Genomic DNA, 24,360 nt, shown 5'->3' with positions numbered 1-24,360 from the left:
TGCTGCTGTTCATGGGGTTGCAAAGCGTCAGACATGACTGAGCGACTGAACCAAACTGAACTGAGCAGTGACCTTGGTTCACCAGCCCAGAAGGGGAAAAAATCTAAGTAAAGTTTACCTTTTGCCTGAAGGTTATCTGAAGGAGTGAATAAGAAGTGCCCACATGGTGGCTCACTCAGTTTCTGTTCAGTAACAGAGACATTTATGCTTATTATTGTTACTAACCTCACTCAACTGCATGTTATTAATAAAAGGGATTGCTCACCTGGGATTTAAAACACCTATTGATTTGAATCCATTAAACCCTTTCTTATGCTAAGGCTATTCATACCCATGGCAGAAATATGGTGAAAGGGATCGTCCCCAAAGAGACCAAGTGGGAGGACACCCTTAGCAGAGTCATCACCTTGGTAGCCAGCGGTATGTAAGAATTGCTTGGGCATCAAATAAATGGGCTGGGAGAGAGGCATGGGAAACTCTTGGAGATGGGGAAAGCCTCTCCCTTTATGTATGACCTTAAACTTCAGAGGTATCTTTGCATGATGTAGCCGAAAGTGGGTGTCATCCCTGAATGTAGCAGAAATTTAGACACCAAGGAGAGCTTCTGTACTTAGTGCAGAAAAGGTGTTGGTACTTATGAAGAGAAATCAGAGAATTTTATTTCTGTGCTTAATTCCATCACCTTGGTAAGAATTTGTGTTGATCTTAGCTAAGTCTGAGTAATGATGTAAATATACTGGAAAGGGGCCAATAAAATTATGGTTTGGCTTCTAAGATTCTGGGAAAATGGCTGGGGAAATGTGCCTTCTGGAAAATGTCCTTAGTGAGAAAAACATAAAGAAATAGGTGGATGTCTCCTGGTAGCAGCTGCCTCTGGATGACCGTTTGGGAATGGACCACGTTGATTTCTTCTCTGACTCCAAGTTCTCAAAGTGCCCCCCAGGGCCCATCTTTGAGCCTCTTGGTCTTGGGAAAAGTCTTGACAGAATTTTTACTTCTTCTGCTTCTCACATCTTAGCTTGAATCTTTGCATGCAGTTTGCTGTGCTGATCCCAACTTTCTGAGAAAAAACACTAAGGTGACTGTCTCCTCTGAGCCATTCTCCTTTACTACCTTTAAAAAAACAAAAAAAAACTGTTTTATTTATTTTTGGTTGCCTGAGGTCTTTGGTGCTGAGTACGCTTTTTTCTAGTTGAGGCAAGTGGGGGTGCCCTGTGGTTGAGGGCGCCTCCCTGCAGTGCCCTCTGTGCTGTAGAGTGGGCTCTAGAGGGCATGGGTTTCAGTAGTTTCACTCCCAGCTATAGGGCACAGGCTCAGTATTTGTGGGGCTCACGGTTAGTTGCTCCTTGACTTGGGCTATCTTCCCCGACCATGGATCAAACCCCGATCTCTTCACTGCCGTCATTTTACCAATGAGCCACAGGGCAGCCTTCTTTCACTACCTTAATATCACCCTGAATAGTGTCTTTGTGAATCAGTGAATGGGTCCTTGATGATCCAGCCACCCTGTCTTTCTCTGCCTCCTGAATGTGTATCAGATTCAATCAACTAACCTAGAGAAATACGATGATCCAATCAGGATAAACCCAATGGGTACTCAGTAATCTAAACAAGTATCCCTTTCTGATTGGGTTAGTAGTGGGACAGAGGGATGATGGGAATAAAAGGTTGTACTGAAGAAGAGATGCAGAATCTTCATACTCTGGAGACACCAGCAGGGCTCTCCATGTGTCTGACGTCTGAGCACCTTCCAGACACATCAGAGCAAGAAGTCACCTCCCTCATATAAGAACACCTTTTTTTACCATTGACTAGCTAATACTTTCACTTTTCACTTTCATGCATTGGAGAAAGAAATGGCAACCCACTCCAGTGTTCTTGCCTGGAGAATCCCAGGGACAGGGGAGCCTGGTGGGCTGCCGTCTATGGGGTTGCACAGAGGCGGACATGACTGAAGCGACTTAGCAGCAGCTAACACTGAAGGGTGGCCTGTATCTCTGGATGTAGCGAGAGTTTTCAAAAAAACCATTTCTCTCACATGAACACATTTCATGTCTTGATTTTGCCTAGCAGTGTAATTTTGCCTGAATCTCAAACATTTTGATTTGTGCTTTAGCTGATATAAATTTTTTTAAATATAAATTTATTTATTTTAATTGGAGGTTAATTACTTTACAATATTGTATTGGTATTGTCATACATCAACAGGAATCCGCCACAGGTATACACATGTTCCCCATCCCATACTCCCCTCCCTCCTCCCTCTCTGTACCATCCTTCTGGGTTGTCCCAGTGCACCAGCCCTAAGCAACCAGTATCATGCATCGAACTTGGACTGGTGATTCATTTCATATATGATATTATACATATTTCAATGCCATTCTCCCAAATCATCCCACCCTCTCCCTCTCCCACAGAGTCCTAAAGACTGTTCTATACATCTGTGTCTCTTTTGCTGTCTCGCATACAGGGTTATTCTTACCATCGTTCTAAATTCCATATATATGCATTAGTACACTGTATTGGTATTTTTCTTTCTGGCTTACTTCACACTGTATAATTTTAAATGACTTTACCAAGGAGATATTTTTAATGAAAAACATCCATTTAGAATTTTATTTCATGAAATTTAAGATATTTTGACACAATGGCATTCATGTTGGGGGTAACTGAGGTTAGCTGTGCTGATCCACATGACTCTCATCTGCCCATTAATGTAAGGCTCTAAGGATGATTTTCAGCTCTTCCCCAATTAAAGACTGGAGTGAACTCTCAGGCTTCTAGGTACCCACTTTCTAGTGGGACCTGCATCATGCAAAGCAATGGGTGGAACTGAACAGGCTAGTGATTGTCTTTTTTCCTCTTTGGCCAGAGTGTCATATGAGCTAACTGAGGCACTTCCACCCCTGCCAGAGCAGTGACCTTGGACCTAGTAGGTCCTTCTGAAAGGTTGGGAGATTGTCTTAGGTGTGCTGCTGCTTGGCCTGACATGGATGCCTTGTTCCTTGGCAGTTTCCACAGGACTCCTCTTCTTGTAGAGTCAGGACAAATGTCTGGAACCCACCCAGATTCCTGGATCTGGCAGGAAAGCACCTGCTGAGGAATGACGATTTGGCCTTTTCTGCTTTGGAGGATCTGCCCAGGGACCTCTTCCCACCCCTCTTCATGGAGGCATTCTATGGGAGACACATCGAGACCCTGAGCCCATGGTGCAAGCCTTTCCCTTTGTCTGCCTGCCAATGGGGAACCTCATTTCCCCGCCTCATGTGGGGCCCTTACAAGCAGTGCTGGAAGCACTTGATGTCCTGCTGGCCCAGAAGGTTCATTCCAGGTGAGTGTGATCAAGGCACCCTGATAAAATCCTGGGTGTACCAGGGGAGACAACTGGGTTGAGGGCAAGTAGATGGAAAGGGTTCTGAAGATGGCAATGAAGAAGCTTGCTAAGGGAAATAGCTTCTGGAAGCATTTGAGTGCCTTTAGTGAATGGGAGCCTGAAAGAACATTCAGAACTTCCTCACCTACATCCTCAGGTGGTTGGAGCAGAGTAAATCCTCCATCCACCTGTACAGTAAGAAGCCGAAGACTGTCTCTATGCCCGTGGATGGCACTGTGAAGTTCCTGAGCATGGTGCAGTGGGACGTGTCCAGGTGAGTGGGAATCGGCCGTGGCATCTGTCCATGCTGGCCACGTCTGCTCCTTTTCTAGGAAAGATGAATAATTTGCAGAGACTCTGCCTCTCTCCCATCCACCCGACTGCCTTCATGAAGCAGGAGTAGGATCACTTTGTCCAAATTACCCCTCAGTTCCTGAGGCTGGGCCACCTCCCGGATCTCCATCTGGAGTCTCCCTCCCTTCCTGAAGGATGCCTGAAACAGATGCTCAGGTGAGAGTGGACCACGAGCTGGGTAACACTGAACACAACCCTAGAATTTCAAAAGTACCCTCTCCTTTCTTGCACTCTCCTGAAGCGTGGCATCCCATAACCACACAAATGTAGGGGGTAGGGGGCTGAACTGGTCTCGTGGCTCTTGTGAGATACCTGGCTGGGGAGATACAGAGGATTGACTGGGATGTTTGCATCCCAGCATTTGTAATTCCCTCCTTTTGTGGAGGTGTCTATGTTGAAATGATAAAATTAAGTAAGTTAGAAATGACATTGAAGTGAGGAAACTGCATCAGATCCAAGCATTCTTGAAGAGAAGCTCTATGCTCCACAGGTTTGTGCCCACAGTGGACCTGTTAATTAACATGTGGGAAAAGCATGATTCTGGAGATGCTGTTAATCAAGCTGAGAGAAAAGGATAATAAAAAGTGATTGAAAGTTGAAGATGATGCAGGGATGTATGTAAGCCCCTTTGGTCTGGCATCACATTTCATGTTGTGGAATCTTGTTTAAGTTGGTCTCGCTAGAGCCACTCTGGCCAGAGATATAGGCATCCAGAGCTCAACCTTGACTGAAACGTTAACTGAAATCATTTTTAAATCTCATCTCCCAACACTAATATTCAGTGATGTCCAAACTCGATGGAGACCCTCTCTGGCTCTCACTGTTCTAGTGATTCCATGACCTTCATTCATCCATAAGGAAGTGGGGTGTGTTGACTCTACTTGATAGATGAGGAGGTGTACCTTCCAGATTCTGTGACGTGACTTATTCCTGCAGTGAAGGTGACAGTGCTCAGCCTAGCATGAGACATGACAATCAGTATATTGACCCTGAATTGATGGTCAGACCAATGATAGTTCTGTACAAACCATTTCTCTATCGTGTGTGTGCAACCTAGCACTCCAGTTTCCAAGAACTAATTATTTGGTTTCTCCCCAGGTGCCTGCCATCCCCCTTGAACAACCTGTCAATAACCAACTGCTGGCTGACAAAATCAGACTCGACCCACCATTCCCAGAGCCCAAAATCAGTCAGCTAAAGGGCCTGGTTCTGAGTGGGGTCACCATGACTAACTTTAGACCTGAGGTCCTCCACGTTCTGCTGGAGAAAGTTGCAGCCACCCTCCAGGACTGACTGGACTTAGCTCTGTGTGGGATCAAGGACTCCAGGGTGGAGGCCATCTTGTCTGCCCTGAGCCATTGCTCCCAGCTCTGGCACTTCAGTCTGGGCAGAAAACCTCCTGTCCAGGCTGTCATGGAGAAGCTGGTCCGACAGCCCACTGGGCTGCCCGGTTTAATGCAAGAGTGTCATCCTGCCCCTCAGGAGAGTGACAGACCTCAGGGTATTTTCCTGGAAGCGAGACTTGCCGAGCTTCGGGCTCAGCTGTTGGAGATTCTGAGAGCCTCAGGATGTCCCAGGGCCTGTGGCTTAGCTTCAGCCCCATCCTCCCTGTGGTGAGGGCATCACGTGGTGCCCATTTTACACAGGTATACTGCCCCTGCCTAGAGCACTGGCTCCATCAGGAGCTTTCTTCTGTGTGCTTGGAAACTGAAATCTAAAACATGGGGATATCATGGAGGGAAAACAGCATGGTTTCAGACATGTGCTCAATGTGGATGTGAAAAGGAACAGCGATCCTCAGGGGTGGGGGTTGCTGTGGAAATGTAGACTCTGGGAGGGGTCGGACTGGCATGGACATGGGCTTCTAGAATCTAATATGACACCTGGATACGTGCTGGACACCCACATGTTGCAATTATCCTTCGGAAGATAGTTGTAAAGAAACTGTCAGGAAGAAAGTTATCTTCTTGGTGATCTAAACAGGAAGGAAATCTAAAACGAGAGTGGATAAACAGATCGATATGACTTATTTCGTTGTTAAGCAAGAAACTAATATGACATTGTAATGCAAATCTACTCAATAAAAATGAATTAAAAGATAAGTAAATAAAGAGACGCTCATGGAAAACCAACTGCTGTCCTCCATGATATATTGTTCTGTGTGCGTGTGCACATGCGTGCTTAGTCATTCCATTGTGTCCAACTCTTTAAGACCCATAAAGAGTAGCCTCTTCTGTTCATGGGATTCTCCAGAGAAGAATATTGGAATGGGTAACGATGGCCTTCTCCAGGGGACCTTCCCGATCCAGGGCTTGAACCCCGGTCTCCTGCACTATAGGTAGATTCTTTGCCATCTGAGCCACCATGTAATGTAAGCCTCCTGGGAGCAACTCTTACCTCCTTGCTTATTTCTTTGGCTGTTCAGTGGACTAATACACACAGAGGGTAACACAGCATCCGATGAACTATTGGAATGAAGAGCTCTCTGCAGGGCTCTCCCTGCTGACTCAGGCCATGACCCTGGGCATGGGTATTCTTCATGCTTCTATCAGTCGGTGTATAAGTCAGTTTCTTGCCTTTGTGTGTCCTTCACTGTCAAAGGTGAGGTCCTCAGTTCTGTTAAGTTTTGCACACTGCCAACAAGATTGAGACTGGTTCTCACTGTTCCATGCCTGTCAGGGAGGAGGAGTTATAATCGATACAATCAATTATAGGAGTGGTATATAGAAGTGATATAGGAATGATTATAGGAATGATATAGGAGGAGATATAATTGAGTTGTGACCAGACATTCAAAGTCTTTTTAGTAAAATGCTAAAATGTAAAAAAAAAAAAAAAAATTGACATGGATTTTATTTCCACACCACATTCTAGATTTATATCAGTTTGGGTGGTTGATCATATCAGAATAGGTTGATAGTTTCCATTACAGTTCCAGTCTCTCCCTATTAGAAAAGTCAAGGGTAGCTTGTCTGGACATCAGAATGTTCAAATGTAAAAGAAATATATGTTATGTATTACATATAACTCACAGTCAGCTCTCCCTATCCTCTGTTCATCATCCTCAGATTCAGTCAACTACATATGATTTTAACTACTGTTAAAAAAATAAATCTTCGTCTAAGTGACCCTGAGCAGTTGAACCATGTGTTGTTCAAGATTCACCTGGTACAGACACATACATAGTTTCAGAAGAAGCTGACATGATTATAGACTCTATAGTCCCACTGTGGTGTTGAAGACTCTGGAGAGTCCCTTGGACTGCAAGGAGATCCACCAGTCCATCTAAAGGAGATCAGTCCTGAATATTCATTGAAAGGACTGATACTCAAGCTGAAGTTCCAATACTTTGGCCACTGATGCACAGAACTGACTCCTTGGAAAAGACCCTGATGCTGCAAAAGATTGAAGGCAGGAGGAGAAGGGAATGACAGAAGATGAGATGGTTGGATCACATCACCAACTCGATGGACATAAGTGAGTAGGTTCTGGGAGTTGATGATGGACAGGGAAGCCTGGCGTGCAGCAGTCCATGGAGTTTCAAAGAACTGGACACAACTGAATGACTGAACTGAACTCATAGTCCCACCATCTTCTATCTGTTGCCTAGAGAACTAGAAAAGGCTGTGGTATAATTCAGACCTAATCTTAATGGTATTCACTTCAGTTCAGTTCAGTCACTCAGTCGTGTCCGACTCTTTGCGACCCCATGAATGACAGCACACCAGGCCTCCCTATCCATCACAAACTCCGGATTTCACTCAGACTCACGTCCATCAAGTCAGTGATGCCATCCAGCCATCTCATCCTCTGTCGTCCCCTTCTCCTCCTCCCCCCAATCCCTCCCAGCATCAGAGTATTTTCAGATGAGTCAGCTCTTCACATGAGGTGGCCAAAGTACTGGAATTTCAGCTTCATCATCATTCCTTCCAAAGAAATCCCAGGGCTGATCTCCTTTAGAATGGACTGGTTGGATCTCCTTGCAGTCCAGGAGACTTGCAAGGGTCTTCTCCAACACCACAGTTCAAAAGCATCAATTCTTCGGCGCTCAGCTTTCTTCACAGTCCAACTCTACATCCATACACGACCACAGGAAAAACCATAGCCTTGACTAGATGGACCTTTGTTGGCAAAGTAATGTCTCTGCTTTTGAATATGCTATCTAGGTTGGTCATAACTTTCCTTCCAAGGAGTAAGCGTCTTTTAATTTCATGGCTGCAGTCACCATCTGCAGATTTTGGAGCCCCCAAAAATAAAGTCTGACACTGTTTCCACTGTTTCCCCATCTATTTCCCATGAAGTGATGGGACCGGATGCCATGATCTTCGTTTTCTGAAAGTTGAGCTTAAGCCAACTTTTTCACTCTCCACTTTCACTTTCATCAAGAGGCTTTTTAGTTCCTCTTCACTTTCTGCCATAAGGGTGGTGTTATCTGTATATCTGAGGTTATTGATATTTCTCCTGGCAATCTTGATTACAGCTTGTGTTTCTTCCAGTCCAGCGTTTCTCATGATGTACTCTGCATAGAAGTTAAATAAGCAGGGTGACAATATACAGCCTTGACGTACTCCTTTTCCTATTTGGGACCAGTCTGTTGTTCCATGTCCAGTTTTAACTGTTGCTTCTTGACCTGCATACAGATTTCTCTAGAAGTAGGTCATGTGGTCAGCTATCCCCATCTCTTTCAGAATTGTCCACAGTTTACTGTGATCCACACAGTCAAAAGCTTTGGCATAGTCAATAAAGCAGAAATAGATGTTTTTCTGGAACTCTCTTGCTTTTTCCATGATCCAGCGGATGTTGGCAATTTGATCTCTGGTTCCTCTGCCTTTTCTAAAACGAGAAGTATCTCCTCACCGCCGCCCATCCAGACCTTGACGTGGAATAGCTCCTCTAGGCCCTCCTGGGCCTGCGCAGCCACCGCTCCTTGGACGTGGGGTTGCTCCTCCCACCCGCCGCCCGTGGCCTTGGGCATGGGGGTAGCTCCTCCCTGCCGCCGCCCCTGGCCTAGTGCGGCAGTAGCTCCTCTCCGCTTTTGCGCTGTTGCAGCTTGGCATTCTTGGCCGCCACCCCTGACCTCGGACTTGGGGTAGCTCCTCCCGGCCGCTGCCCCTGACCTCGACGTGAGGTAGCTCCTCCCGGCCGCTGCCCCTGACCTCGAACGCAGGGTAAGTCCTCTCGGCTGCTCCTGTGGTGTCGCAGCCTGGCGTTCTCGGCCGCCGACCCTGACCGTGGACTTGGGGTAGCTCCTCCCGGCCACAGTCCCTGACCTCGGACATGGGGTAAATTCTCTTGTTCGCCGCCCCTTTGCATGGTGTCCTCCTGGCTTATGCCCCTGACCTCGGACGTGGGGTAGCTCCTCTCTGCCACGCTCTGTGCGCCGCCGCAGCCCCCGCGCTCTGTTCTTAATGGTATCCTGCTACTGCTGCTAAGTCTCTTCAGTCCTATTCGACTCTGTGCGACCCCATAGACGGCAGCCCATCAGGCTTCCCCGTCCCTGGAATTCTCCAGGCCAGAACACTGGAGTGGGTTACCATTTCCTTCTCCAATGCACGAAAGTGAAAAGTGAAAGTGAAAGTGAAAGTGAAGTCGCTCACTTGTGTCCGACTCTTCACAACCCCATGTACTGCAGCCTACCAGGCTCCTCCGTCCATGGGATTTTCTAGGCAAAAGTACTGGAGTGGGGTGCCATTGCCTTCTCTGACTTAATGGTATAATTCAGACCTAATCTTAAGGTTGAAAAGCAATGGAAGTGATGGTGTAGCTCTAAGTCAAAACTAAAGATCTGAGAACCAGGGAGCCACTTGTGTATGTACCGGAGTTTCCAGGTTCAGGAGCTAGAAGCTCCAGTATTCATGGCCAAGAAGAGAGAGAAGGCGAACAGTTGTCTTTGTTCCATCCAAGCCCCCAGAGGATAAAGTGATGCCCACCCACACTGGTGAGGGCTGATGTCTTGACTCAATTACTGATTTCAATGCTAATCTCTCCCAGGAGTTCCCTTGCAGATTCTCCTAGTGTTAATCTTTGACCTGATCTGGGCATCTCAACTCACAGTGAAGTTGACACATAAATTTAACCCTCAGAGTGTGCCTAAACAAATGGAGACAAATAAAAGTTTCCTTGCTAAGGATTCAGAGGATGCAATTGTTTCTGATTTGATGGAAGGGGATATAGGGCTTAGAGGACCTTAGGCAGATCTTTGGTTCCCCCACAGTGAATATAATGATGCACGTACAGTTTATGGGATTTTTAGTAGGATCCAACGAGATATTTGCTCTCACTTTGGCAGCACATATACTGAAATTGTAACGATACAGAGAAGTTTGTCATGGCCCCTGCACAAGGATGACACACAAATTCATGAAGCATTCCATATTTTTTAGGCTTCCCTGGAGCCTCAGCTGGTAAATAATCCATCTGCAATTCAGATGGGTTCAATCCCTGGGTTGGGAAGATCCCCTGGAGAACAGAAAGGCTAACCTCTCCAGTATTCTGCCCTGGAGAATTCCATGGACTGTATAGTGCATGGGGTCACAAAGAGTCAGACATGACTGAGTGACTTTCACAAAATGAGATATTGCCTGTTGAGGACTGGGCTCTGGAGTTGTTGAACAAGAGCTCATTATTATGTAAGCACTTCACATTTTTTTTTTTTTTTTTTTTAGTCTTCTCCCTCCTCATGAATAGCATGAGTCTTCATCCCTTGAACTCAACCACTGTTGTTTACAACAGAGGAAAGAAAAACCTGGATGCTGAAACTGGACTCACATATTACATGTGCTTATCAATGAGTCAGGATTCATCCAGACTGTTCCAGTAGCCAGTGCCGGGGTGGGGGTGAGGGTGGGGGCTGGGGATGGGAGGGAGTAGGAGAGACTGGATTCATCTTCAGTGATAGACATTCTGAGCCTCGGGTCTCTAGGCCAGCTGCTTGTAGATCAGACCAGAGTGCAGGGGTTAATAGTCAGCCACCTGTTGCTCTGGCTAAGCCATGAGAAAAACCCCATGGGAAAAGAATAAAAGCAAAATATAGCAATGGGAGATGTGATCAGGGACACAGGACTGATTGTATCATAGCACAACAGACACTTTCTGTGTGCCAAGACACTAAAAAAAAGTGACCTGGCCCCAAAGAACAGGGCTCTTGATCCAAGAAGTCTTGAGTCCCCCAGTTCCATCTTTGAAACTTTAATTCTGTTTCTAGTTTCTTTTCCCCAAACTGTGCATCAACCACTTTCAATCCCTACCTGCTTCCCTGGCCACAGCACCTCACAATAAAAATCCGTTTTGTAATCAGGACTGTATACTTTAGAATTTTCAATAAACCTTGCTGTCCTGGAACTTCCCTGGTGATCCAGTGGGTATGACTCCATGCTCCCAGTGCAGTGGGCCCTGCCTGGTTCAATCTCTGGTCAAGAAACTAGATTTCATATCCTGAAACTAAGTATTTGCATGCCACAACTGAATGATCCCTCCAATTTCCCAGGTGGCCCAGTGGCAAAGAATCTGCCTGCCAATGCAGGAGATACAGAAGACATGGGTTCTATCCCTGGGTCGGGAAGAACCCCTGGAGAAGGAAATGATACCCTACTCCAGTACTCCTGCCTAGAAAATTCCATGGAGAGAGGAGCCTGGTGGGCTACAGTCCATGGGGTCACAAAGAGTTGGAGCAAACTGAACATATACAGGCACACACACACACACAATACCCACACAGGGTCACAAGGAAGATCAAAGATCCTGTGTGCATGACTAAGACCCAGGGCAGCCAAATAATTAAATAAATAAATATTTAAAAAACTGTGTCTTCTGGTAATATCATTGAGTATAAATATTTGCACAGTGGTTTATATAGAAAACACTCTAAAGTTAATTGAGGCAATATACTATTTTTAAGAATTCATGTGGGTAATTTAAAAATATTGTACTTGCTTAGAAGACTCAAAAAACAAATGTGATTTAAAAACTGATTTTAACCATAAATGAACAAGAATTGTTTCTTTAAAAAAATATGTAGTTCAATAAAATTTTGAGTCGAAAGATTTCCAAGGATATTTTTAATAGTTCAGTTCAGTTCAGTTCAGTTGCTCAGTCGTGTCCAACCCTTTGTGAGCCCACGGCCTGCAGCACACCAGGCCTCCCTGTCTATCACTAACTCCCGGAGATTCTTCAAACTCATGTCTGTTGAGTCGGTGATGCCATCCAACCATCTCATCCTCTGTCGTCCCCTTCTACTGCCTTCAATCTTTCTCAGCATCAGGGTCTTTTCAGATGAGTCAGTTCTTTGCATCAGGTGGCCAGAGTATTAGTGTTTCAGCCTCAGCATCAGTCCTTCCAATGAATATTCAGGACTGATTTCCTTTAGGATGTAGACATTATATTTAGAGCAGTTTTTGGTTCACAATATTATTGAATAGAAGGTACAGAAAGTTTTGTGAAATGAAGACATCTCTTGCCATTTCAATAAACAAGAAATGACACAGTCACCAGAGATTTCTGGCATCCAAATGTGAATGAGGGCTCCCAGACCTCCAATCCAACAGATGTCACTGCTCCCCCTGGTGATCTCTGAGGAGCTCAGAGGGTGAAAGAAGCAGCCATCTGGGGCATCTAGCACTCCTTAAGTTGAACAAGGGAACAGGATTTGGCCCCAGAGAGCTGAGGTGCATATGAAAGGAATGAATTCAGTGAGCCCAGAGGCTTGCATCTTCCCATATGCAGTATGCTAAATTCCTTCACTTGAAATCTGATTTTTCTTATAGCAGCCCCTGGAATTGCAAAGTCAGACTGAGTGACTGAACCACAACAATCTTTGATGTTCAGACTGCCTTCTCCCTTTTTACAAATTTTATCACATGACTCCCCCTCCTGCCTTCTTGGAGCAGTTTTCTCAGAGCAACTGAGATTCTGTCTCCTGGGCTTGGGTCCTAAACACGGCTACCAAATAAAATCTCCCTCTACTTTCAGGGGGTGGCTAATGTTTTCATTGGCAGTTTCCATGTAACTCCTGGAACTCAGGTGAGTGGGGCCAGGACATGTGTGTTGGGAAAAGTTCTCGGAAGAGCATATCAAATGACAAATACACAACCTAAAAGGTGAGAAATATGTTTTATTTGGTGACTACAGATTATAGGCAGAAAGGTGGCTTCTCAGATAGCTCGAAGGAACTGTTCAAAAGTTATAAGGAGGAAAAAAAAAATTATAAGGAGAGCCTGATGGGTCGCACAGAGTCAGACACGACTGAGGTGACTTACCTTACCTTACAGTATATAAGATCATTTGGTGTTAAAAAAATCAGAAAATATCAAAGAATTATTGCACATAATAAAAATGATACATCTCACTAATTTTCATGCATTTTAAATTTTATTTATTTACTCCTCTGATTTTAAAATTTACTTATTTTGGCTGTTCTGGGTCTTCCTTGCTATGCACAGCCTTTCTCTTGTTGTGGCCAGCAAGGGCCACTCTCTAGTAGAAATGCACTGGTTTCTCATTTTGGTGGCTTCTCTCATTGCAGAGCATGGTGCCAGGGTGTGTGTGCTTCAGTAGTCACGGCTCCCAGGCCCCAGTCCGGTGCTTGTGGGGCTTGGGCTTAGTTGCTCTGCAGCCTGTGGGGTTTTCCCAGACCAGGGATCTAACCTGTATCCCTTGCACTGACTGGTGGATTCTTAATCACTGGGCCACCAGAGAATTTTTTCTTTTTCTTTTTCTCTGTATGGAAAGAGGCAGGAGTTTGGTCTTATTGAAGTCATCCATGTGAGGTTCAAGGTACCACCTCAGGACACCGACCTTCTTCTCCTCCTTGAACTGCCCTCAGGGCACACTGTCTTGGGGCTGCAGTGGATGACGGCCTTTGGGCTGCAATAACCTTTGTTTACTGACGTGCAAGTGAAATAATTGTCTCCAAAGGAAAGTGTAGGAGCAGATGGCAAGTGGAACTGAGGGAGAATGTCTACCGAGTCCCCGCTAGATGCACCTGCTCACTGGGTTACACAAGTGAGGCAGGGAAAGCATTGTTTCACCAAAATTTATTCAGGCTCATGATCCTACTCCTCGAATTATCAGATGGCTTCCTTGTAAAATCCAGTTTGAATAATTATTCTAAGTCAGTTCAGCAAAAAAACCCACTCTTGATATCTGTATAATCATAAAGGATTTGATTTAGGTCATACCTGAATGGTCTAGTGGTTTTCCCTACTTTCTTCATTTTAAGTCTTAATTTGGCAATAAGGAGTTCATGGTCTGAGCCACAGTCAGCTCCTGGTCTTGTTTTTGCTGACTGTATAGAGCTTCTCCATCTTTGGCTGCAAAGAATATAATCAATCTGATTATGGTGTTGACTATCTGGTGATGTCCATATATAGAGTCTTCTCTTGTGTTGTTGGAAGAGGGTGTTTGTTATGACCAGTGCATTTTCTTGGCAAAACTCTATTAGTCTTTGCCCTGCTTCATTGTGTATTCCAAGGCCAAATTTGCCTGTTACTCCAGGTGTTTCTCGACTTCCTACTTTTGCATTCCAGTCCCCTATAATGAAAAGGACATCTTTTTTGGATGTTAGTTCTATGGTTTTTCCTGTGGTCATGTATGGATGTGAGAATTGGACTGTGAAGAAGGCTGAGCGCCGAAGAATTGATGCTTTTGAACTGTGGTGTTGGAGAAGACTCTTGAGAGTCCCTTGGAATGCAAGGAGATCCAACCAGTCCATTCTGAAGGAGATCAGCCCTGGGATTTCTTTGGAAGGAATCATGCTAAAGCTGAAACTCCGGTACTTTGGCCACCTCATGCAAAGAGTTGACTCATTGGAAAAGACTCTGATACTGGGAGGGATTGGGGGCAAGAGGAGAAGGGGACGACAGAGGATGAGATGGCTGGATGGCATCACTGACTTGATGGACGTGAGTCTGAATGAACTCCAGGAGTTGGTGATGGACAGGGAGGCCTGGCATGCTGCGATTCATGGGGTCACAAAGAGTTGGACACAACTGAGCGACTGATCTGATCTGATCTTAATATGTGGTCTCCCCAAGAATCTGATCAAACTTCCTCACTGCCCACTATTAGTATCCAGTTCATCTGGGCTGCCCTCAGCAAAATCTACTAGTTTGGTTCAGCCAAGATCCTTTGCAGACCTGATTCCTCCTCATAGGAAATTACCAGCCAAGAAACACACTGCTTCTGAATTGTGAGTCCCTACCACCTGTATCTGTTGAAGTTGGATGACCTGAGATGCTAGGGTATCCTTATCTGTATTATCGTTGTCCTAAATAAAATTTGATGTAGCCACTTACACCTGTTTCTGTGTCTGATTTTCCTTGGAAACAATTCCCTCAGCTGATTACTGCTCAGGCAGGAAGCGTTCTACAAGTATCCCCCAGATTCCCACATATTCAACGATGACCAATTTGGAGTCTGACCACTTTTTCAGCCATATCAGGCCTTGAGTTATTTTCAGAAAATTCATTTAAACTTTAAAACATTCTTCTTTTTGATCTCATAGTAACTGTGATCCCAGAGGAACATCACCACCTTGAATTTTGAAATTTCCACATTTCCACTAACATCACAGCCTTTTCCAAAACTTATGTGATCTGACAATTGGAGGAGTCCTTCTCATCCCTTCAGCTATGACAGGAATGGGCGAATTTAATTCAGATGACCATTATATCTACTACTATGGGAAAGAATCTCTTTGAAGAAATGTAATAGCCTTCATAGTCTACAAAAGAGTGTGAAATGCAGTACTTGGGTATAGTCTCAAAAATGACAGAATGATCTCGGCTCTTTTCCAAGGCAAACCATTCAACATTAAAATAATCCAAGTCTATGCCCCAACCATGGACATGTCCAGTGATTGACATAAGTTTGAGAAAGCTCCAGGGGTTGGTGATGGACAGGGAAACCTGGCTGTGGTCCATGGGGTCACAAAGAGTCAGACACGACTGAGTGACGGAACTGAATTGATGCCCCAACCACTAACGCTGAAAGCTGAAGTTGAACGGTTGTATAAGGACCTATGTGACCTTCTAGATCTAAAAACAAAAAAAGATGACCTTATCATCATAGGGGGCTAGAATGAAAATGTAGGAAGTCAAGAGTAACAGACAAGTTTGATCTTGCAGTACAAAATGAAGCAGGCAGAGGCTAACAGAGTGTTGTGAAAAGAAGACACCTGTCATAGCAAACACCCTTTCCATTAACCCAAGAGAAGATTCTACACATGGATATCACCAGATGGTCAATACCAAAACAGGTTGATTATATTCCTTGTGGTCAAAATTGGATAAACTCTATATAGCCAGCAAAAACAAGTCTGGGAGTTGACTGTGGCCAGATCGTGAACTTCTTGCCGAATTCAGACTCAAATTGAAGAATGTAGGGAAAACCACTAGGCCATTCAGGTCTAACCTAAATCAAAAACGTGAAAGTCACTCAGTTGTGTCCGATTCTTTGAGACCCGTGGACAATACAGTCAATGGAATTGTCCAGGCCAGAATAATGGAGTGGGGAGCCTTTCACTTCTCCAGGGTATCTTCCCAACACAGAGATCAAGCCCAGATCTTCCACATTTCAGGTAATTTCTTTACCAGCTGAGCCACAAGGGAAGCCCAAGAACACTGGAGTGGATAGCCCATCCCTTCTCTAGTGGATCTTCCGGAACCAGGAATGGAAGTGGGTCTCCTGCATTGCATACAGACTCTGTACTAACTGAGCTATCAGGGAAGACTCATGATTATACAGTGGAAGTGACAAATAGATTCAAGGGAATAGATCTGATAGATAAAGTGCTTGAAGAACTGTGGACAGAGGTTTGTAACATTGTACAGGAGGTGGTGATCAAAACCATCCCTAAGAAAACAAATGCTAAAAGGCAAAATGGTTGTCTGAGGAGGCCTTAAAAATAGCTGGGAAAAAAAAAAGAGAGAGAGAGAGAGAGAGAGAACTGAAAGGCAAAGGAGAAAAGGAAAAATATACATCTGAATGCAGAGTTCCAGAAAAGAGCAAGGAGAGATAAGAAATCCATTTTAAGTGAAAAATGCAAAGAAATAGAGGAAAATAATAGGGCATGAGAGACTAGAGATCTCTTCAAGAAAATTAGAAATACCAAGGGAACATTTCATGCAAAATAATGTCTCTACTTTTTAATATGCTGTCTAGGTTGGTCATAACTTTTCTTCTAAGGAGTAAGCATCTTTTTATTTCAGTGGCCATATTAACAAAACTCAATCAATTTTATATAGTGAATCACTGAATAAGTCCTGGATTCCCCCTCCCCCAATTCGTTTTCTTTCATGAATGATGATCTGACTCAATCAGTTCATCTGGAGACTGGCAGTAACCCAATCAGGATGAACCTGAGGGATGCTCTGGAATCCAATCAGGTAATGCCTACTGATTGGAAGTTAGCAGTTGAAAGGAGAGAAGATGTGGTTAAAAAGTTCCATAAAATGCCCCAGCACCAAAGAATAGACACAGAAACTTCTCGCTCTGGAGTCACTCCTTGTGTTCTCCATCAAGTCTGAGGTCTGAGCAGCATCCCTACCCCGACCACATCAGACCTGGTGAGTTAACCTCAGTGAGGGATGTTCTGCCAATGGCAGGCATGCAATGAATGGTATAATGCAGTTTGACATGGCATGGAGAGTTTACCTTTTTCTCTTCTTTAGGTTAAATTTAAATCTGTCCTTCTGCCTCAAAGTATTCTTTTTTTTTTTTTTATCCTCCAGGGTTTCCATCTGGCCCAACTGGAATCTTCTATGATCTAGCATTGCAGAAATGAAGAAGTGGACATTTTAGTGGTGAGCAGAACTGGGTGTGACATTGTCCATTCCAAATATAGGCTGTTTCACCATGGGTGAGACCAGTAACCAACCCAAGCTTCAGTCGCTCCTCTGTACAATGGGAGTCATCATGTACTGTCTGGATGATGTGCCCATTGGTGTAATGAGTTATTAAATTCTCCTCCTATCATTGTACTGCTGTCAGCTTCTTCCTCAATGTCTGTTAATATCTGCTGTACATATTTAGATGTTCTTATGTTAACAAATACATGTTATTTTTCTTCTTTTTTTTATTATCAAATCTTTATTACTTTTCCATTCCTTTATCAAGTATATTCAGTATATATTTGGATTTTTCTTCTAAATATTTCTTTTTTTTAAATTTTATTTTATTTTTAAACTTTACAATATTGTATTAGTTTTGCCAAATATCAAAATGAATCCGCCACAGGTATACCCGAGTTCCCCATCCTGAACCCTCCTCCCTCCTCCCTCCCCTCCCCTCCCCTCCCTCTGGGTCGTCCCAGTGCTCCAAGCATCCAGTACCGTGCTTCCATTCTAAACATTTTGATTTGTGCTTTGGTTTATATTATTTAAAAGTCTTAACCAGCAGTTTTTCTTTTTAAAGACATCTGTTTGACATGCTGTTTCTTGACATTTACGGTTTTTGCTCTATACACAAATGGCATTCCCTTTACAAGTATCTCCTTAATCTTTCCCAGCTAAGTTGACTTTGGGAACTGAGGATGGAAGCTGTGTTCTACATGAACTCCTGTCCCCATAGTTTGGGCTTTAAGCAATAGTTCATTTTTTTTTTTTTCCACCATAAAAACAAAGAGAGTCAGCTTTTTCAGTCTCCTGGTGCAGATGTGCAAGAGGGACATGCATTAAGGAAAGCAGTGGATGGAAACAGATGAGCCTCCAGTTGGCTTTCTTCCTTCCTGCAACTTGTTAGATTCTTGCTCTAGTGGCAGGATGGGGAGAGCTCTGGCCTTAGGGACACAAACCCAGACTGGAATCCAGACACACCGAAGTCTTCCATTCTGATTCATCATTGCCAGAGCAATGACTGTGGCCCTGATTTGATTTCTCTGAAGTGTGGGGAGAGAGACTACCCTGATGGTTATGATTGTTCTGAGAAGGATGTCTTGTATCTTTGCAGTTTCCCACGATTCAATTCAGAAAAGAGTCAGGATGAGTGTTCACAACCCTCCCAGACTTGCGATCTTGGCAGCAATTGGCCTGCTGAGAGACGAGCCCTTAGCCATCTCTACTTTGGAGTTTCTGCCCACAGAGCTCTACCCACCACTCTTCATGGCTGCCGTCTTTGGCAGACACAGGGAGACCCTGAAGGCTATGGTGCCAGCCTGGCCCTTTGCCCGCCTGCCTCTGGGAAGCCTGATGCAAAAGCCTCACCAAGGAACCTTACAAGCAGTGCTGGAAGGCCTTGATGTCCTGCTTGCCCAGAAGGTTCACCCCAGGTGAGTCAGATCCAGGGAGCCTGGCAGGGTCTTGGATTCCTGGAAGAGAGACATGGTGCCAGGCAGAGTGCATGACCAAGTGGTGACCAGAGGCTTCTGAAAAAGCTCAGAGGCTTTTTCAGAGGAATTGCTGAGATCACTTTGGGAAATCCCTTACAAATATATAATAGGAAGGATGGAAGAGAAAAAAGAACTGGGGGAGAGGGAGCAACAAAGGAAAGAAACAACAGCAGGTGAGAGCAGGACTGTGAAGTAAGAGCACACATGGGGAGATGGAATGTTGCCTGAACTCTGAGGCTGTGGGTTCATTCAGTGTGGATTTTGAATAATCTTACCCCACCATCTTCTGTTTCCCCACAGGAGGGGCAAGCTGCGGGTGCTGGACTTAAGGAATACCAGCCAGGACTTCTGGAACATGTGGTCTGGAGGCAAGGGCCACATGCCCTCCAGCTCACTGCTGGTTCCAGTGGCTGAGGACATGTCCAGGAAAAGGCACCCCTTGACTCCCTTAGAAGTGTACATAGAACTTTGTCTTACGAAAAAGCCCCTGGAGAAATTCCTTACGTACCTCTTCAGGTGGGTGGAGCAGAGAAAAGCCTCCATACACCTGTGCTGTAAGAAGATGAAGATTATTTCAATGTCCAAGGAAAATATGAAGACAGTTCTCAGGATTGTGAAGCTGGACTGTGTACAGATGGTGAAACTGAGTTTCACCCAGAAGCTGTCCACCCTGGCCCAGTTTGCTCCTCTCCTGGGTCAGATGAGCAACGTTCAGAGTCTCATTCTCTCCCGCATTCGTGGGTCTGCTGTTGAGGAGCAGGACCATCAGGATCTTCTGCAATTCACCTCTCAGATCCTCCAGCTGCGGAACCTCCGGAACCTCGGCATGGAAGCTCCATTCTTCCTTGAAGGCTGTCTGGACCAAATGCTCAGGTGAGGCTCTGCCAACAGCTGATTAACAGTGGACACAATGGTAGAATATCAAGGGCAGTGTCTCATCTGCTGCTCCACCGTGAAAAGCAGTATTACAGAAGCACAGGAATCCAGGTGGGGGGAATCGGTTACAGAAGCTCTGGAAAGGGACGCCATGTTGGGAACCCACAAGTTAGGGGGCCTAGATCTAGTGCAAGTGTGTATGTGATTTCTTCTTGGAGGAGAGATTTCTGTGTTCTGAAAATTTATGTATAGGTAAGCAAAGGGGGCATTGAAGAGGGAAAATCACATCAGCCTAAGTGTTGCGAAAAGAAACTCTGTGGTCACTAACCCATGACCACAAGGAGCCTGTTTTAAAGTCCAAGTCAGTAACAGGTGTCCTTTTGCTGCATATAAGGTAATTAATATATGGGAAATGCATGGTTCTGGAGATGATGGTAGCAAAGCAGAGCCAAAAGAATGTAAAAAGTGATAGAAAGTTTGTAGATGTCATAGGGCTGGGAGTCCCTAAAGACCGGCAGCCCCTTTCTGCATGTATGCCAAGAGCCTCACCTGGCCAGAGGTATATGACCAGCAGCTCACCCACAGAGTGGCGATCTAAATGAAAAGCATTTTTTATCTCATGTCCCAGAACTTACACTCAGTGATGTCCACCCTGATGGACACTTTGTGTCACGATCTCCTCTGATCATGTTCTAGTGCATTCCATTATGTCTATTCATCCTGCTAAGGAAATAGAGTGTACTGTACTCTGCTTGACAGATGAGGAAAGACGGCTTTCAAGATCATGTGAATGTGATCCAGTCACACTAAGAAAATGGCAGGACTCAGCCTAGATTGAGACTGGACACTCTGGAATTTGAACTATATCAGCTTTGGGCCAATCACTGAGTTCTCCTCTGGAACTCAACTGCTACTTTGCTTTCCCTCATCTAATTGCTTCTTCCCCCCCTCCACCCCAGGTGCTTGAAGACCCCCTTGGACAACATCTCAATCACCAACTGCCTGCTTACAGAATCAGACCTGACCCATCTGTCCTGGTGTCCAAAAATCTGTCAGCTGAAGGGCCTGAATCTTAGTGGCGTCACCCTGACCGACTTTAATCCCAAGCTCCTTCAAGTTCTACTGGAGAAAGTTGCAGGCACTCTGGAAGAACTGGACTTAAACCTGTGTGGGATCACGGACGTCCACCTCATGGGTTTTCTGCCTGCCCTGAGCTGCTGCTCCCAGCTTAGGGTCCTCACCATGTGCGGAAACCTCATCTCAATGGCTGTCCTGGAGAGTGTCCTGCATCATACTGACAGGCTCCCTGATTTAAATCTAGAGCTTTATCCAGCCCCTCGGGAGAGTTACAGCTCTCTGGGTGTCCTTCACCGGGAAAGATTTGCTCAGATAAAGGCTAAGCTGAGGGTGATCCTTACATACTTAGAACGTCCCAGGAAGATTTGGGTTAGCCCCAGCCCCTGTCCTCACTGTGGTGATGACATGTGTGGTCACCTGAGTCCCAACACATAATTCTGTAATACACTGTGTAATCGGTTGCTTCTATCAGAAGCTTTTTTCTGGACACTTGAAAACTGAAATCTAGGTCATACATCCATTATGAAGGGAAAACACAGCCCTGGTTTCTGATATAAGCTCAGTGTGATTGAAAAACCTGATCCAGCAGGGGTGCAGGATTCCAAAAGGGAGTGTTGACTTGAGGAATTGATGTGACTTTTTTAGATATGTGTTTATAGAGTCAAATATGAAACTGAGTTTCTGGAAGGTTCAGTCTGAGACACACATGTTCAAGTTATTTCTGTATGCACACTTGTAGAAATGATCAGAAATAAAGAGACCTTCAGTGTAAATGATAAATGCCATCCATGATATTATTCTTCTTTCTGTATTTACATCTCGTGGATCTCCAGTTACTGGTGGAGTGGAAGCCCTCTGTTGCATATGATCTGAAACTCCATCATTCCCTAGTTATCTTTTTTCTTCATAGTTTCCTTACTTAGTTCTGGTGGTTAATACAAACAGCAAAGGAAATACACTCAGTGTTCCTCAATAGCACATCCTGTCAAGAGTGGGTACTTACATGCATATTCCTATCAGAAAAATACTAAAATCTCACAGCATGAAATATGGTTTTGTCACATTTATACCAGAAGTATATTTCAGAAGCATGTCTTTTGAAAGCTGGGTCATGTCAATAAGAGTTTTATTTTATTCCCATACCTACTATTGTTCTTCCCTATCGAGGAAGACTAGTAGAGCATGTTTTGACATCAGCATATCAAGATGTATAATAAAATGTCTTTACACCATATAACTTATAGTTGGCCATTTTTATTCTCAGCTCCCTACTCTATCCCTCAATCAGCTGCAGATTCATTATAAAATATTTCTTATGATTCTCTGGATCTCCTGTCTTACTAGTCTATAATGGTGCAGAAAATATTTTTCCCTGTTCCCTCTTCTCATATCTAGATATGTACTATTACAAATATTCTCTATGTGGTTTTAAATGTGATTGATAGCCTCAGGATATTTAACTGTGTTAGAAGCCTGGGTTCCCCTTGGGTAGTGCAGGAGACACTATTTTATAAAGTAGATGGGCTATAAGGTATATAGCTCGTTACATTTATAAATTCATAATACAGCGAAGAGAGACACAAGACATAAACCATTTGAAAACAAGTTAGAACAAACTAAATAATGATTAGTGAAAATCAATTGTGATCTGGTGGCAGTAATTCATCAAGTCCACAGGGGAGCTAGAGAAGCCAAATTCTGGAGGAATGTCAAAAGAAGCCCATTTGGCAGTCTATTGTCATCATGCTGAATAAAATTTGTCTTTAGCACTTAACCCCATGTCTGTCTCTGATTTTCTTTGGCACAATGATGACAGCTCAGGCAGGAAAGGTCCTTCTGCATATCCCCCAGATTCCCGCATACCCGAGAATGACCAACTTGGAATCTGGCCACTGTGGCAGAGCTCCATATCAGCCCATGAGCTTTCTTCAGAGACTAATTTTCTGATTGATTGATTGATTTTGTTCTGGCTGTGCTAGGTCTTCCTTGCTGCATAGCTTTCTCTAGCTGTGGTGGACACAGCTGCTCTTCATCGCAGGGCTCGGGCTTCTCCTTGTGATGGCGTCTCTCGTTTTGGAGCACAGGCTCCAGTCCACAGGCTTAACTTGTTGCTACACATGGGCTCATGGTTGCTGCTCATGGGCTTAGTTGCCCTGTGGCATGAGACATATTCCTGGGCCAGGGATTGAACTGGCATCCCCTGCACTGTAAGATAGATTCTTAAACTCTGGACCACCTCAGAAGTCCCAGGTTTTTTTAAAAACAGTTTTTGTTGAACTATAGTTAAATCATTGTGTTTTTACTTAAACACACAATTAAAAATAAACACAATTTAAACACACAATTATAAATAGTTTTAGTTAAATTATTGTGTCTCATCTTAACTGTAAGGCAAAGTGACTCAGTTACACAAATATGTATTTTTTTCATCATGTTTATGTTTAAAATGTCATGAGTAGAATCCATTTTAATGCTTTTTATGTAAAGGTCATGAGAGAAATATGGTGAAAGCAATCTTCCCCAAAGTGACTCAGACAGAGAACACCCTTCAGGGAGTCTTCACCTTGGTGGTCAGAGGTGTATAAGAATTGTTCAGGCATCAAATAACTGGGGTGCGTGACGGGCATGGAAAATTCTTATCGATGGAGAAAAGGTCTCCCTTTGCATGTGACATTCAACTTCAAAGAAATCCTTGTATGATGCGTCTCAAAGTGGGAGTCATCCCTGAATGAGGTAGTATGCTAACACCATAAGAGCTTCAGTATTAAGTGCAGAAAAGATGTTGGTATTTATGAAGAGAAATAGCAGAATTTTATTTCTGGGCCTAACGGTGTCAACTTGATCAGAATCTGTGTGGATTTAGCTAGGTCTGAGGAAACAGTAATCATCTAAATACAGTAGAAAAGGGGCCAGTGAAATTATGATTTATTTGACTTCTAAGACCCCTGAAAAATGGAGGGGGAAATAGCCATCTGGAAAGTGTCCTCAGTGAGAACAACAACAACAACAAAAACACAACTTAAAGAAAACCTCTGGACGGCAGGGTTACTGATGGCAGGGTTATTGGGGACTGAAGCAGGTTCATTTCTTCTCTGATTCCAAGTTCCCAAAGAGCCCGCAGTGCCCACCCTCAGTGGGCTGTGCTGATCTCAACTCTGGGAAAGAACAGCCTCTAAGGTGACAGTGTTTCCTCTGAGCCTCTCTCTTTTCCTTGAAATTTACTGCATTTCTTTTTGTGGCCTTGGGTCTTCACTGTTGTTCCTGCTTTTTTCTAGCTGGGGCAAGGGGCCTGCTCTCTAGTCGTGGTGTGCAGGCTTCTCACGGAGGTGGCTTCTCTTGTTGCAGAGCAAACTAGAGT

General features: G+C 44.4%; 1 protein-coding gene and 1 non-coding gene across 2 annotated transcripts; both read left to right on the top strand.

Moving 5' to 3' along the window:
• The first annotated feature begins 344 nt into the window (after window positions 1-344).
• LOC113886071 (PRAME family member 8-like) lies at window positions 345-21,437 on the top strand. Its single transcript, XM_027532005.1, has 7 exons — window positions 345-420; window positions 3,133-3,331; window positions 3,531-3,647; window positions 17,246-17,289; window positions 18,743-18,989; window positions 19,350-19,922; window positions 20,885-21,437. Exons 1-7 carry the CDS (start codon window positions 345-347, stop codon window positions 21,435-21,437), a joined length of 1,809 nt encoding a protein of 602 aa, XP_027387806.1.
• LOC113886605 lies at window positions 9,999-10,107 on the top strand. Its single transcript, XR_003509491.1, has one exon. It is a non-coding gene; the product is annotated as a U6 spliceosomal RNA (small nuclear RNA).
• Window positions 21,438-24,360: the final 2,923 nt, after the last annotated feature.

This window comes from Bos indicus x Bos taurus, chromosome 29 (genome assembly GCF_003369695.1).
Source record: "Bos indicus x Bos taurus breed Angus x Brahman F1 hybrid chromosome 29, Bos_hybrid_MaternalHap_v2.0, whole genome shotgun sequence".
Classification (NCBI taxonomy): domain Eukaryota; kingdom Metazoa; phylum Chordata; class Mammalia; order Artiodactyla; family Bovidae; genus Bos; species Bos indicus x Bos taurus.
The sequence above is the reverse complement of the archived record's forward strand: the minus strand, read 5'-3'. Positions and strand labels throughout refer to the sequence as shown.

Excerpts from the sequence above, each read along its gene's own strand:
- LOC113886071 (XM_027532005.1), top strand. The coding sequence starts at position 345 with ATGGTGAAAGGGATCGTCCCCAAAGAGACCAAGTGGGAGGACACCCTT. Across the intron at positions 421-3,132 it reads CATCACCTTGGTAGCCAGCG|GATCTGCCCAGGGACCTCTT; the intron begins GTATGTAAGAAT and ends TCTGCTTTGGAG. Across the intron at positions 17,290-18,742 it reads CCCCGACCACATCAGACCTG|CAATTGGCCTGCTGAGAGAC; the intron begins GTGAGTTAACCT and ends CGATCTTGGCAG.